At 33.1% G+C, this 14,573-nt stretch overlaps 4 protein-coding genes across 4 annotated transcripts in view; 2 read left to right on the plus strand and 2 right to left on the minus strand.

The window, feature by feature from the left end:
* LOAG_17106 (ladder protein) overlaps positions 1 to 2,340 on the plus strand; it is a gene marked incomplete at both ends in the record, with an annotated part of 9,394 nt that extends 7,054 nt beyond the window's left edge. Inside the window, 3 exons of the mRNA XM_020449766.1 lie at positions 94 to 1,133; positions 1,211 to 1,701; positions 1,952 to 2,340. Of these exons, the coding sequence (XP_020306658.1) occupies positions 94 to 1,133; positions 1,211 to 1,701; positions 1,952 to 2,340 (1,920 nt within the window). The remainder of the gene's footprint in view (positions 1 to 93; positions 1,134 to 1,210; positions 1,702 to 1,951) is intronic.
* A 1,407-nt stretch (positions 2,341 to 3,747) lies between these two features.
* On the plus strand, positions 3,748 to 10,126 carry LOAG_07557 (hypothetical protein; the record flags this gene model as incomplete). Its single annotated transcript, XM_020447473.1, has 13 exons — positions 3,748 to 3,901; positions 5,179 to 5,356; positions 5,586 to 5,800; positions 6,455 to 6,631; positions 6,866 to 6,985; positions 7,079 to 7,191; positions 7,632 to 7,884; positions 8,079 to 8,255; positions 8,395 to 8,504; positions 8,575 to 8,715; positions 9,015 to 9,147; positions 9,495 to 9,601; positions 9,991 to 10,126. Exons 1-13 carry the CDS (start codon positions 3,845 to 3,847, stop codon positions 10,124 to 10,126), a joined length of 1,917 nt encoding a protein of 638 aa, XP_020302299.1. The 5' UTR covers positions 3,748 to 3,844.
* A 626-nt stretch (positions 10,127 to 10,752) lies between these two features.
* Positions 10,753 to 12,483, minus strand: LOAG_07558 (complement component C6; the record flags this gene model as incomplete). Its single annotated transcript, XM_003143091.1, has 5 exons — positions 10,753 to 10,930; positions 11,033 to 11,241; positions 11,711 to 11,836; positions 12,085 to 12,156; positions 12,295 to 12,483. 5 exons carry the CDS (start codon positions 12,481 to 12,483, stop codon positions 10,753 to 10,755), a joined length of 774 nt encoding a protein of 257 aa, XP_003143139.1.
* Positions 12,484 to 13,564: 1,081 nt separating this feature from the next.
* LOAG_07559 (hypothetical protein) lies at positions 13,565 to 14,391 on the minus strand (the record flags this gene model as incomplete). The annotated part of the gene is made up of 3 exons (XM_020447474.1): positions 13,565 to 13,742; positions 13,925 to 14,133; positions 14,368 to 14,391. The coding sequence occupies 3 exons, from the start codon at positions 14,389 to 14,391 to the stop codon at positions 13,565 to 13,567; spliced, it is 411 nt and encodes a 136-aa protein (XP_020302300.1).
* Between the last annotated feature and the right edge of the window lie 182 nt (positions 14,392 to 14,573).

Consider the following 14,573-nt stretch of genomic DNA (forward strand, 5'->3'; position numbering starts at 1 on the left):
AAAATCTATGGGGATCGACATAAGCGGGATCATCATGAACACAATTTGGATGAGTACTTCCGAACGCATCTAAGCTGGCTCACGGATATCCAGAAAGATGAAATTAGGAAAATGAAGGAAGAAGGAAAACCGAAAGCGGATATGCAAAAGAAAATTTTTGATTATTACGAAAGTCTAACCGGTGATGAAAAGAAGGAAGCTAGTGAGAAGCTTCGAGAAGGCTGCCGCGCATTGCTGAAGCAAATTGTTGGTGATGAGAAGATGGCTGAACTAAAACAGATGAAAGATTCGGGCGTAGGTATAGAGGAACTGATAGCCAAAGTGGATCATATGTTGGAACATGTTACTGATGAGCCAAAAAAGGAAAAAATTCAGGAATATGGTCCTGCATGCCATAAAATCTACGGAACACCTGTGATGCGGAATAAGCGGAATCAGGCAAATAATGGCACAAAACACTGCAGCAGTCCTTACTTGCAATGGCTTACTGACGAAGAAAAAGGCGAAATTCGAAAAATTATAGGGGGAAACAAATCAAGAGCCGATATACTGAAAGCTATCTTTTTTTACTATCAAATTCTTCCTGGAAAGGAGAAGAAAAATGCGGGAGAGCGCTTGAGGTTAAGTTGTGAAGAAATCGTTCGCAGTTTGGTCTACGAAAATCGATTAAGTGAATTAGAAGCTTTGGAAAATGATAGTTCTACAATGAGCGAGATGATGAAAATGTTGTCAGCTGCAACGGATAGATCAAAGTTTGCACAAATTAAGGCATATCAAACCGCTTGTAACAGAATCTTCGATTTGAGACAGCTGGTGAGAAGAAAACGCGAACACAAAGGTAATTCAATCGATAATTATCTTGAGAAGAATTTAAAGTGGCTTTCGGTGGAGCAGAGGGAGGAATTGAGGGAAATGAAGAAGAATGGTAAATCGAGGGCTGATATGATTGCTAAAATGTTTCATTATTACGAAGAATTATTTGGAGAAGCAAAGCAGCATGTCACTGAACGGTTATACGACGGTTGTCGACAAATTTTAAAAGATGTTGTTGGTGGAGATCGCTACAATGAATTGGCAAAAATGAAGGATTCGGGTGCAAATATGAATGATTTAAAAGCGAAAGCTGATGCAATGTTGAATGAAATAATAGACGAAGAAAAGAAGGAAAAATTAAAATTTACGGATCTGGATGCATGAGAATTTTTACAAGGATGGGTCATAAACATTCATTGGAGGAACATTTCAAGACAGATCTGAAATGGCTCACAAAGGAACAAAAGGATGAGCTACTAAAGATGAAGGAGGAAAACAAATCGGAAGCAGATATTCGAGAAAAAGTATTGCACTTCTACGAAAGTCTAAATGAAGAAGCTAAAAAAGAAACGGCTGAATTCCTGAACGGTCCATGTAACGATATGATTGCGCACGTTTTTGGTGATGAAAAAGCAACAGAACTGAAGGAACTGAGAAAATCAGTTGGTATTGCCGATGAAATTAGGCGCAAGATGGATGCAATGATTGATGAGGTTAAGGATGAGGATAGGAGAGCCAAAGCACGAGAATATGGCTCAATTTGCCAAAAGATCTTTGTTGATTACCAACATAAACATAATGAACATTCACTGGCACATTATTTTCGTACGCATTTGAAATGGCTTCCCGAAGCACAAAAGGAAGAAATCAAGAAAATGAGTGCTGACGGTCAGTTTTTGTTCCATTGAATTTTCAGTGAAGTTATTTTCTTCAAGATTAAAATGTAGGCATTAGATTTTTTTTAGATAATTAAATTTGCACGAAATTATCACGAGATATCCTTGCATATTGAATTATTTCTGTCCTCAGTTCATCACAATATGTTTAACAGTGATTTTTTTTAGTCACTCAATAATTCCAAGAAATTTAAAATTAATTATTATCTCTCATTTTCTGTGCTGCTCATATCTGATTGCAGGAAAAAGTCGCGAAGAAATCCAATCTAAAATTTTTGAGTTTTTTGAACGTGCAAGCGGTGAAACGAAGAAATATGCCACAGAATCACTATTGGAAGGTTGTTACGAATTATTCAAAATGATTGGCGGTGAAGAGAAAGCTGATGAGCTGCATGTTATGATACAAAGCGATTTGACTGCCGAGAAGATCGAGGAGAAAATCATTTCAATAATCGACTCTGTAGATGATCAATCGAAGAAGGCTTATGCTAAAGCTTACGTAACGCCATGCATGCAACTCTACAGTATTCGTTTATCCAGACAGAAGCGAGGTTCACGCTTACTTGACGCATGTTTATTAATCAAAAATATGGTTGGGTATTTAGAAGCCTTATTGGATTTATCCCAATAAGTATTTTCTTTTTCAGAGTTTCCAATCGTTTCAAACGATATTTGGGAGAAGATTCTCACGCATCCTTCAAGAAACAACGTATTTGGTTGAATATGTCACCAAATGTGGCAACTTAAAAGAAATTTTTTGAAATAATTATATTCTCAGTGTATTTTTTTCACTTTAAAAAGAATTTTGTTTGGCACAGAATGTTGTTACAACAACGAAATGATGATCAGATTAGATAGATCCAGCATAATCTGAAGAAGCTTGTTCATTGCGCACTTTTCTTTTTGCATTTATTGTATGTTCTTTACTTCTCCAATCTCTCGACATCACTTTCTTGTTTCTTGCTTCTTAGATGAATAAAGAAATGCAAATGAATCAATTTCTTTGTGATGAAATTTGAGTTTTGTTGCATCAGCAGTTAGCTAATCATCTTTATACACTTCTCAAAAACGCCTTAAATATTTTTACCATAGCTAAAGTTTTTCTTTAAAGTATGCAATAATTGCCGTGACTACTGAAACTCTGATGAGTGGTCTCTCTGCTCCGATTATGTTAATTTCAAAAATGAAATATTTGGCCATTTTTATAAAATTCAGTACACTTCCCATTAAAATAAACTACTGCGAAACGGAATTGCTCCCATTAAATTCGCTTTTTACGTTAGAAGTAATTATACGGCAGAATCGTCGATAAAATATAATATTTCGGTCCAAATTTCATTTATTATGAAGAAATCCACAGGTAACGCTTTGATGAGTTTGTTAATAAATTGCAGTGCAGCAGTTGAAATTTTAAGTTTTGACTTGAAACTTAATTTTTCTTGTGTGATAATTTTATCCATAATACATTATTCAATAAAATGAATTAATAAACACTGGGCGTAAAAAGCATTCATATTTATGAACTTTCGGATTGCATATTTCTTTTCCAAAAGCAAAATGAAATAAGGCAATATTTTTTTATAATTTTTCTGGAATCTTTACTTTCATCTAAATTTGCTGATTGCAACAAAATTTAGGAAGTGATAGGCTTCAATTAACACAATCGTTTTTTTCGTATAACTGTGATAAGTAATGAAGATTGAATTCTTTTATCATATTAGCCAATTTTGGAGCCATCAATTTTAAGCAAACAGTTAAAGAGTGATTTGTGCAAAATTTTTTTAGCAATAATTTCAAATTAAATTTGCTCACTTAGACTTTGCACTGGAGAAAGAAATTTGTGAAAGGCTTTGAAAAGAATTTTCTCGAGAAATGAGAAGGAAGTTTGGAAGTGATTTTCCTTTTCATTTGTATGATAAGTGAGCGTCAGTTGTTCTATTTCAAAAGTTATTTGCAAATGTTGTCTGATAAATTATGTGCTTCCCCACAGAACTCTTAAAGCTTTCAGGAAGGAGGGGATGATAATCCAACTGATAAACTGGAGCTCGAACTTGAGCTTTTCTACCCATCTGCAAAAATATTCCCATTCTCTACAAGTAATATTCATCCGTGGTATCATCAGCGGCACTACAACCATGTGGCTTTTTCTTTTAAAATTCTGCCTTCTATGCCTTTTTCCCAAGTTTATTACGGTTGGTTTGTTTTTTGAAAACTTGTCGAATATCAAATCTGAGATGCAATTTGAAGAATTTTTAAACTTAATTCATCGAATATTGCGATTGCCCAACTTCATAATAAAAATAATCAGAAATACCAATTTCCGAAGTATTAAATAATAAAAATATTAATAAAAACAGTATGACCAAAGATTGTACCACCGATCTGATTTGACAAATCATCCGAGACTTAATAATCTGAGAAATTTGAGCATCAAATAATACCAGTATGATTAGAATATGCAAAGTTATCATTTCTTTTATTTAGATGAACTATTTTGCCCAATAAGCTATCTAACAAAAACAGTGTTTTGCAATACAGCAAGACTGTAAATTTGAACTGACACTTACTGGTCAACTTCCTTCCTACTAAAATCTTAAGTTTTGCAAATCTAATCGATGAATCGATGAATCCTGACATGCCTAATGTAACTCCATCACTTTTCACGTGACACGGCTTAGATTTAGATGTAAAGTAACGGATTTTACAATTCTGATAATGTGCAGAAATTTTGTGGGAAAAAATTGTGCATAGAAAGAAACTACTTCATGGTACATTCGAAAAAATGTTTCCTCTGAAAGCTTTGTTGCGAATGAAGAAAATTAATTTAACTCTATGGAAAGACAAATTTCTCGGTCAAGATATAAAAATAATCCTAATTGAGATCCTTCTACTATTTTAAGTGATTTGAAATTTTTGAAATCAAAGCTTCATTTCTCTCGTTGTGTGATATAAAGACGCATATAATTTAGCTGGGAAAAAATTAGTGCTTAGTCGCTAGGTGTTTTTAATTTTCGATGAGAACATTTAATAACTGAGGTACTCAGTCCTACTCTTATAAGTCATATTGATCTTATAAGCTATCTTACGTCATATAGATTTGCACTATTCATTCATTCAAGCCTCGATTTTTCTTTTATCTTCATTTATTTCTTCGCAGTGTTTGCATGTTTTTTATTTTGATTATCATTGTTCTCTGCTCTTCAAAAGTGACAATATTTCTTTATCTCAATTCCTTACATTATCAGATTGATTATTATATTCCTCAGTGAAGTTGCACTGGCTACTTATGTGTCCAGAAATCGACTGGTGATAAATGCGAAAAGTCAAAGGCTGTATGACAGAAATTGATTATGAATATTTTTTCATTTAAAATTTTCAGTGCACAAAGTTAAATCCTGGCTAAAAAGAAAACATCTCATATTTAGCTCAAATAGACTTATTAGAGATGCAAAATAAATCATCATTACAGCTTCGAAATGAATTTCGAAGGATATCACTAATGGCCCAAGATGACTATGGTGACAAATTCCTTACAGAAGCTGCGCAGCCAAAACACTGGATAACACCAATAGTAACCAAACGAGTGGAGCGAAATACGAAACCGACGATTCGACGGATGGAACCTCAGAATTTCGAGTCAGATGAAAGTTAGTTTCGTTCTATTACTTTGTTCTTACGTAATAACTGTTTAGGAAAAAGAAATTTTGTATGGTGCAGAATGAAGAGGGAAATGACAAAACTATGATTGCACTCATTACCGATAATGCTTCAATGTGTCGTAGTGTCAATGCCATTGGATAGTTATGTCCTTAAATCATTACTGATTACAAAAGTTTTTGTTCTTTTTCATTTGAGTTTGCTTAAATCTGTTTTTAGGAGATGTGGTGTTGGTTATTCTGGTTGACAGGTATACAGAACAAGGTAAAATTGTAAAATGGGAACGAATTGGTAATTTGAATATGTGGAAATGGTTGACCATAGAACAGGTTTATATGCTAAACAAGTTGTATAAAACAACAGGTGATATAGCGTTGGTGTTAGAAAAAGCATACGCTCAACTACTCATGACCGATGGTGGATTGCGAGAAATGGTAAGTAGTAGGGTGATTTTCAAATTTCAGCTGTACATTTCGGGATTTTTATCGCAACAACTCATACAGCATCAGAATTAAACTACCGCTTTTTTGTTCTTTGTTAATGAATAAAGTAAAAATTCAAAGATAAATAAAAGGAAAATTGCCATTCTAATATTCATTCAATTGTAAACTCTAAAGAAATGCTTTTTAGAGTAACATTCTATTTGATCTTCTCTTCACTATCCCCGAAAATTAATTTTAATACTGTTTTCATAATTTTATAATTATTGTCGTAATTATTCATTCGACCTAGTTTGTAACTTGATCTCATACAGGATCACAATTAATGCTGGACCATACTAGACTTCTCCTGTTAGAACTGAAAAACTGTGATAGTCTGTATCCCTGGTGATCAAATCAATTATCACTTCTTGGTCTTTCCTGTCTTTCTTTCTCTCTCTCTTTCTTTCTTCCTCTCCTCTCTCTGCGCGTGTTATATTCTACAGAAATTTGGACAGAATAGAAGTTCGCTTCAAATTCTCTGTAAAATTTCCCATTTAATTGATAAAAAAGCAACGGATTGATTTGTAAACATTTAATTGTGATTACGTTGATCAATTTCACACTAATTGATGGTTACAATTATCAGTCCCAAATTGTAATCTATAGGCAGTGCGAAGCTTTCGAGAAACATGCAAAGAACTATTACAAGTAATATTGGGCGAACAAAATTATGATTTAGTTGCCGATATGTATGAGTTTGGTCGAACAGGAGATGAAATTGTCAGAAAACTGAATCAGTTTTATGTGCAATTGAGTGAAACGAATAAAAAGTATGCTAACATGGTAAACATTTCATTTGAAAAAAAAAATTTGCTGCGAAAATTCAAGCACCTGAAATGGGACACCTGAGTCACAAAGTTTTACGGGATAAAAAGCACCTTGATAAGAGTAAAAGTAAGACTAAATAGTAAAAATGATAAGCGCAAAACAGTAAGGCTTTTAATGTTTAATATGAAATGATGCAGAGATTCCTTGTCTGTCAAGAGAAAGAAATTGGATTCCAAAGTAAACTTTCAGATTGCTCCAACTTGCATGCTAATCTATAATATTTATGGGTTTCCATCAGTGCGATCGCCAAGAAAAATCAACGAGGATAATTTATTCGTCAAACAAATGCTTTGGTTCACTAGGGAACAGGTAAAGTTCAAAAATGGAAACTATTTGATTCGATCATCTCAAGTTCGAACATAATATGCTTTCGAAGAGTTTGGAAAGTGGTGCAAATTTTAGGAAACCGAAATTGAAAAGATGTTGGCTGAAGGAGCAAGTAATGAAAATCTTTTAGCAAAAATTTTAGAATACTACGAAAATCTCGATTCGTCAAACCAAGAAAAAGTATCCGAGTAAAGTTTTTTTTTCTGTTTTAAGGAGATTAATAAGTGTTAGAAATTTATATCTCATTCAAAAAAAAAAATAATATCAATTAAAGATTCAAAATAGTTAATCAAAATGTGCTGAAATTATTTTTCGATTGCTGATTACTTGACTCAAATAATTGCTTTTGTGGTGTCAATGCCGGTAAACTCATCTTAATTCCATTTTTCAGTTCAAGGTAGAGGTGCAGTTTTAGCATTTATGGATCCTTTGTCGCATTGATTAAACAGTTGATCTACCAAGACAAAATTGGAGTAAGATATAGAGCTCGTCATAAATATGATGATATTAGTAGGACAGAAGAAAGCTCTTCGAGACTACAGTATAACACATCAAAACAAATCGAACGGAACCTGAATCTATTTTAACCCGAGCTTCGGTATAATTTGGTTAGTTTTGAAATCTTCAGAGAATTAAAGCAGCTCTGTCAAAATCGAGTGAAGCAGCTTCTCGGAATCGATGGTCTCGAAATACTCAAATCAATGAACAAACAGTCAACATCCACGGAACTATTAGTTACTAAATTTGCTCAGCTGGTAGGAAATTTGACAAATGAAAATCAGCGTATCGAAGGGGAACAAGTAGGCATTTTTTGTCAGAAGATATACGGTATTGAAAGTTTCGATCTTGGAGAATTAACATCCTGGCTATCTGCCGATCAGGTTTGGTTCTGTTAATATGAAGCTAAAATTTACATTGAAATATGAAATTAATTTCTATGAGAACTTAAAAAGTAAGACTTCATTGTATTGTTTTAGTCTGATCATTTCATTACTATTGGAATTCTTCCGAATTGACAAATTCCAAGAAATGAAATATATTACTGTTTGCATAACTTCAGCCCACTCTTTTCCAGAAACTCGAACTGGGTCACTTGATTCAAGATCATGAAATAAGTGATGATGCCGTTTATGAACGCATTTTTGAATTTTATGAAAAAGCTGAACATAAAAAGAAAATGGATGCACAAAAAATCATCGAATCTAAATGTAAACGATTTGTTCGCCGGATGTTTGGCAATGAAATTGCTACTGTAAAATTTTATGGGAATATAAAATTTACACTTTACAAAGGAACAAAGAACAATTTCGCTATAATTCTGTATTTTATGTTACTATTTCCGCTCATTTTTCGCTTTACAAATTATTCATAATTTTTGGCAATTTCTGCAGAAATTGGAAGAGCATCGATTGGACAGAAACTTCACGGCACAAATGCTAAGTGCTGAATTGGCAACGTATGCTGCTGAAATAAAGGATATGAAAAATCGATTAAAAGCTGAGTAAGTCTTATATGGCACTTAGCTAATCACTTTGAGAAATTCCAATTCACTTTGCTAACCTCTCTTTCAGAAAATCCATTCCGATTTGCAATCGGATCTATCTTGGTTATAAAGGCGATTGCTTTTGCAATGGTCATTCGTCTATTTGTGGTCCATTTACTCACGAGTGCTTGAACTGTGCTGATAATACATTTGGAGTACAATGCGAAAAGTAAGCTAAGCAAAATGTCAATTGCAGGATGGAATCTTGATGATAAAGCTGTAGAATTTAGCTCAAAATCAAAATTTATTTATCAAAGCATTATTGTTATGATTTATTTTAAAACCAGAATAACAACTTTAATCAGTGGAAAACAAGAAATAGACTGACAGATCAAGCAGTCTCTTATTTGAGGAACTTCAACCATTTAAAATAAGCATTGCGAGATCAAATTTCGCCACTGCCACAGCTATCATCAGCACATCAAGCATATTGCCATGCTTATGTTGCAGGATCAAATATTCTTTCAGGTGTTTAGATGGATTCGAGGGTAGTGCTTTAATAGGCCAAATAGGCTGTGTATCAGTTGGAAAAAGCAATGAGTTCATAAAATGTTTGTGCAACAAGCATTCTACACAGTGCAATGAACACGGAGAATGTTTTGTAATAATTTTATCCCTTCATTTTTCAACATTAAATTTTTTACAATGATATCAGTCGACTGTTGGAACATTATGACGAATTCAGTTGAGCAGCACATTCTTGAAATAATTAAATGAGTCATTTGAAGGATCACTTTATAAAGCAGGAAAGATCAGAGGGAACAAATTGATAGAATGAAAGAGATTGGTAGAGTGATATATCAAGAAATTTCACATCTGTAGTATTTGAAGGCAGCTAAGAAAACAAATGAGTTCAATACGTTATCAGAATTCGTACCTTTAGGAGACATCTCTTTGGACCGTTTTCAAACAATTACTGTTAACAGAACTGATTAACTCTCATTATAGTCCTGCTTGCATAACACAACTGGAAACCAATGTGAGAATTGCGCAGAAGGTTTTTACGGTGATGCGACACAAGGCACTGTAGAAGACTGTATCCCATGTCCATGCCCGTAAGTTTTTTTTGTTTAGAAGAAGCTAAGAAGAAATATTCGGAGATATCCAGCAGAAACAGTTGGTATTTCAATAGGAAATTATTTGCCCCCTTTCAAACATATGCCAATTAGGTTTTGGATGGTCCACTGACGATAGAAAGTAATCGTTTTGGGCTTTTATTATTTGCCTCCATAGTGTTTCGACACTACTCATTAAGGAATAGGAGATAGATTTCGTGAGATTTGAGAATATCTTCATTTTTTCATAAGCAGTTTACGATTAATTGCAGTATGTTGTACTACATGTATACTGTATTGTTGTTTTAAATATGTCTCTTATATTCTAACGTTTTTCATAAAGGTCCTCTCGTTTTCATTTTAAAATCTGAAAATATGTTAATTTGAAGAGATGGCGGGGACTGTTTTATAAACGGAGATGCACTGATAGAATGCCGGACTTGCCCCAACGGAACCTATGGTAGCACATGCGAATTACAGCTGCAATCGGAGACAACAACAGGAATTACTGAAATTCTCACATAAAAATGATAATTTGATGCTACTTTTTTTGTGGATTTTTATTTTTGAATTTTAACTTTCTAGTTTAATTGTTATTTTTTATCGCTATACTCTATCTTCCATATGAGTTTTCTCTTTCCTTTTTCTTTTTTTTTTGATAACAGCAAGAGCACCTAAGCATCTTTGGTTACAGTAATTTGAAGCCAGATATACAATATTCTTTGGAAAAAAACAATGTAATGCATAAAATGGCCACTGTTACTTTAAATTTCATTTCATTTGTAACTAGTCTTGCATTGACTGCTGTGAAGGAAAACCAGAAGAGATTTGTAACATCACGTTCGGAAAAGCGGAAGTAGATTTAAAGCCGGATCATTTTTTTGAATAGTATGCAAATCATAGTATCATCAGTATCCAACAACGAAATATTATCGAGTAAAAATATTAATTACATTTTCCGGGGTTAACATCTTAGCAATCAGACTCTGAACTAACAGTAAAATCACAAGTCTCCTTTAAAAGCCCAAGCGATCGAGTGAAATACTTTTTTTTTAAAATAAACAGAAACTTTCTAATGAATGAAATATTTATTTTACAGAAACGTTTTTTGAGTGCAAGATAAACATACGCTCGGGAAACGAAACGGGAGTTTAAAAAATAGCAGTAAGACATTTGCAATCTTCCATAACATTTGTGGTATCGATATAAATGAGTTGATTAACAGTGGGAATATCACGTATTCTGTAACAACCACCTGACTCACCTTCGCTTGGATTCTTGTAGTAGCACTGGGTCCATCCAGTGATTGAGCTGAGATTGACTGGACATCTGCAATTTACTCAATTTAGATACAAATGAGAAATATTTAATTTGTCTTTGGAAATATATTTTATTTTGAAAAAGTACAATTTGAAAAAATTCATTAACTACCGATAAATATTGCAAGGCATCCTTTCAACCATTGCTGCCAAATTTTCAGGACAAGGCGGAAATTTGCCACGGGAGCGAACAATACTTTTTTTAAGTACACGACGTGATCGCAAAGGCATTTCTGAGGTACTCATGCATGTTTCTGAGCACGCACTCCAACCACTCCATTGATACATACATGGCAATTCATTTTCCGAAATTTTTGCTATCTGTCAACTCCCGCTTTTTTCATTAGCTCTTATGAAGACCTAATTAAGCAAAAGTACACTAGCTTGAGTGCAAAATACAACTGCATCATTATTTCTATGCTTAGATGTTTATTCGTTCACGAAAATATTTTCAGGAATTTACTTTACTTCACGATAATAAATTAGTACTAATCAGCTATTGATAACGTGTAAATAGAACACGATTACTTTAAAAGTTTGTTGATCATATACATGCTGGACAAAGAAAGGCGTGAAAACTTTGAGGTTTACTGTTTTCGTGTGACTTATAAATATTTGCTACTCTTAGAAATCAGTTATGCAATTGGTTTACTGATTTTTCACTGAGCCTCAGAGATTTAATTTAACTCAATTTCAACTGATCTCATTAATGGAAATTAGAAATAAATGTGAAATTAATTCTAATCTCTCAAACATGAATTAATTCGTGACTAGAAAGTGTTGAACATACCATATTGTTGACGGCAAGTGCCTTGATTAGGAAAACTGTCATAGTTATAAATAAGCAAAAGCATAACAAAATTATCACAAGGTTCAATGTAGTCAACATCCGTACACGTGGATCATGTATAATTCGCTGCGAACAGTGGTAAGGTTTGCAAAATGTTAAACTTTATCGAGAAAAGATCCAACAGTCAAAAGATAGGATATTATAACTATTAATGAAATAATTAATTTGCTAGGTCATTAGGACATTGATCAAAATAATTGTATGAATTAATCAGTTGTTATAAATTATAATCTTATGGAAAATAATTAGAATCATCAAATAAAGGGAATAGGAGTGAGAATTAATTTAATTTAATGAAAAAAAACATTAATTACCTTATATAGATAGTATGAAAAGGATACAGAAGAAGAAGCGACATTTTCCTCAATCTCAGTTACATCAGATAGCTAAAAAATCTTTTTTACGAATTTCTAATCTTCAAAATTTGAAAGTCTCTACCTCATGTATTATTTTTCACGTAGGTTTAACAAAGCAGTTCTTTCGACACGCATGTTTTGCCTGTAAACATTTAGTGAAAAAGTTACCTCTTGTGTTAAGCATCCCTCTTTCATTTCAGGTTCTTCGTCAAGAGTCTTTTGTTCGATCTCTTCCTGTTCAGGAAGCACACCATTCTTATTGGAAAGCGCTGATTTCTGCGCATATCCATATACGATCTTTGCATTAAGCAACCCATCTTCATCTTCTGAAATTCTCCTAATAATCATATGAATCATAGCTTATTGTCTTACTTTTTTGTCAATTAAAACATTTAGTTTTTTTCACTTTCCATAAGATTCAGTTCTTTTCACTTTATGAGAAGCCGATCGATGTATCCGATATAAAACTAATACAAAAAATAGTTATATTCCTCGTGATGATATTCCCATTTTCAGTATTAATTTTGAGAATTCCCAGCTTCCGATGTCAAATTCCTTTCAGCTGAATAAACCACATAAAATAAGGAACAATAATAAAATAAGGAACAGCCAATAAATGTTACTTTTCTGTAACTCCTGTGAAACGACTGGATTCATTTTAAAAGTAGCTACCACTTTTTTGCGGCGACTGATATAAGGCAATGCTTTAATTTTTTACTCAGTTTTATATTACTTTTTCAAAATAACTGGTGACTCATCCGTTTCGAATTTACATAAAATTATACTGAATTATAAATTTAAAAAAAACTGCCGGTATATACATATGTATTAAAAAACTTTTGTCTTCAGGCAAATTCGGTTGATAACAAGTTCAAAGTTATTGAAGAATTGTTCATGATCAAATAAATCAAAAATGTAAATTGTTACAAATAGAAAAGCTGTTCAACTAGGATAGTAACATCTACTGAATCTCTCATTCAGAATCTTCATGAAATTTTTTTTATCTTTCCATTTTGCTTTAGATTGCTATTCACCTATATAGCCGTGATTTCTACAAACATTTCTGTCTCTGTATTGCTTCAAAAATCTTTCCGCGGTTTTTAAAACAAAGATACTCTTTTACAGACATAATTTCTGGAAAGTTCGAAACACAGCTTTTTTTTTAAAAAGAAGATTGTTTTATAGCCATGAATTTCTGATTTGTATCGCCTGCGGATTTGTCTGATCGTCGTAAATGATCGTATATTGTGAAAACGATAGGACAAGTATTATCGAAAAATTGAAATCTATTAACGGACGGTCATTAAAGACGGTCATGTAGCAAGTTTATTTTCCAGTTAATTACTTTTTATTTAAATAACTAATTAGTACAACAAATGATTATATCTACTCAGCAAAGTAGAATATCTGTAAAATTGAAGCATGAAAACAAAAGTATTTAGACAATATGATCGGGACAATCGCAGTCACTAACAAGTTCATCAGTATCGATATAGATAAGCTGATTTGTGGTAGGAAGATCGCGCATTCTGTAGCAACCACCTGGTTTACGAATATTAGGATCTTTGTAAAAACATTGGGTCCAGGTAGTAAAGGAACTAAGAGCCACCGGACATCTAAAATACGTTTAATAAATTATTTGAGATACTGCAATATTTTCGAGCCAATGAGTTATTTGAAATCTATGCTACAACAAATATCAGTGATCTTGGATGACATCTAAGATTTCACAAAGGTCTTTTGGAATGACAAGAATATAATTTCAATTCAGTATTTTTTAAAATATTTGGAACTTTACCGATAAACGTTGCAAGGCATATGTTCGGCCATTGTTTCCAAATTTCTGGGACAGCTTGGGAAACGACCACGAGCTTGGACAATGGTTTTATTAAGGACATATCGTGATCGAGATGGTAGGCGTGAAGAGGACGAGCATGTTTCCGAGCATGGACCCCATTCACTCCATTGATATAAACATGGTTGTTCACGGTTGGAGATTTTTGCTATCTACGAAATCTCTTACCTCTTTATCTCTTGTTTCCCTTTGTGATAACATTGATTAACAAATATCAGCAATCATTAATACTTCCAGCTTTTAAAAGATCAATAATTATTACGATGACAAATTATATATTGCCGCGAATTTTGAACATCGCGAAGCTCCAAATGAAATAAAATGATTAAATAAACCAATGCACTAATCAATCACACAAATTGTAACAATGTCATGAATCATTTAACCAATTTTACATCCCTCAAATTCATTGTCTCATGCGTTTTTCTTTGTTATCTTTATCTAAGTTCACATCCTTTCTTTTATGGAACAAAGCACACTCGTAAGCTAAATTTTGTCTGAGAACCAATCTTAATTGCAATGCTTAATGTTGCAAACAGAGTGTTTTGTTGTAATCGGATTTTGACAGTTTTTCTTATCCAAAGGAAATCAG

The sequence above is a fragment of the Loa loa genome (assembly GCF_000183805.2).
Source record: "Loa loa unplaced genomic scaffold supercont3.40, whole genome shotgun sequence".
Lineage (NCBI taxonomy): Eukaryota > Metazoa > Nematoda > Chromadorea > Rhabditida > Onchocercidae > Loa > Loa loa.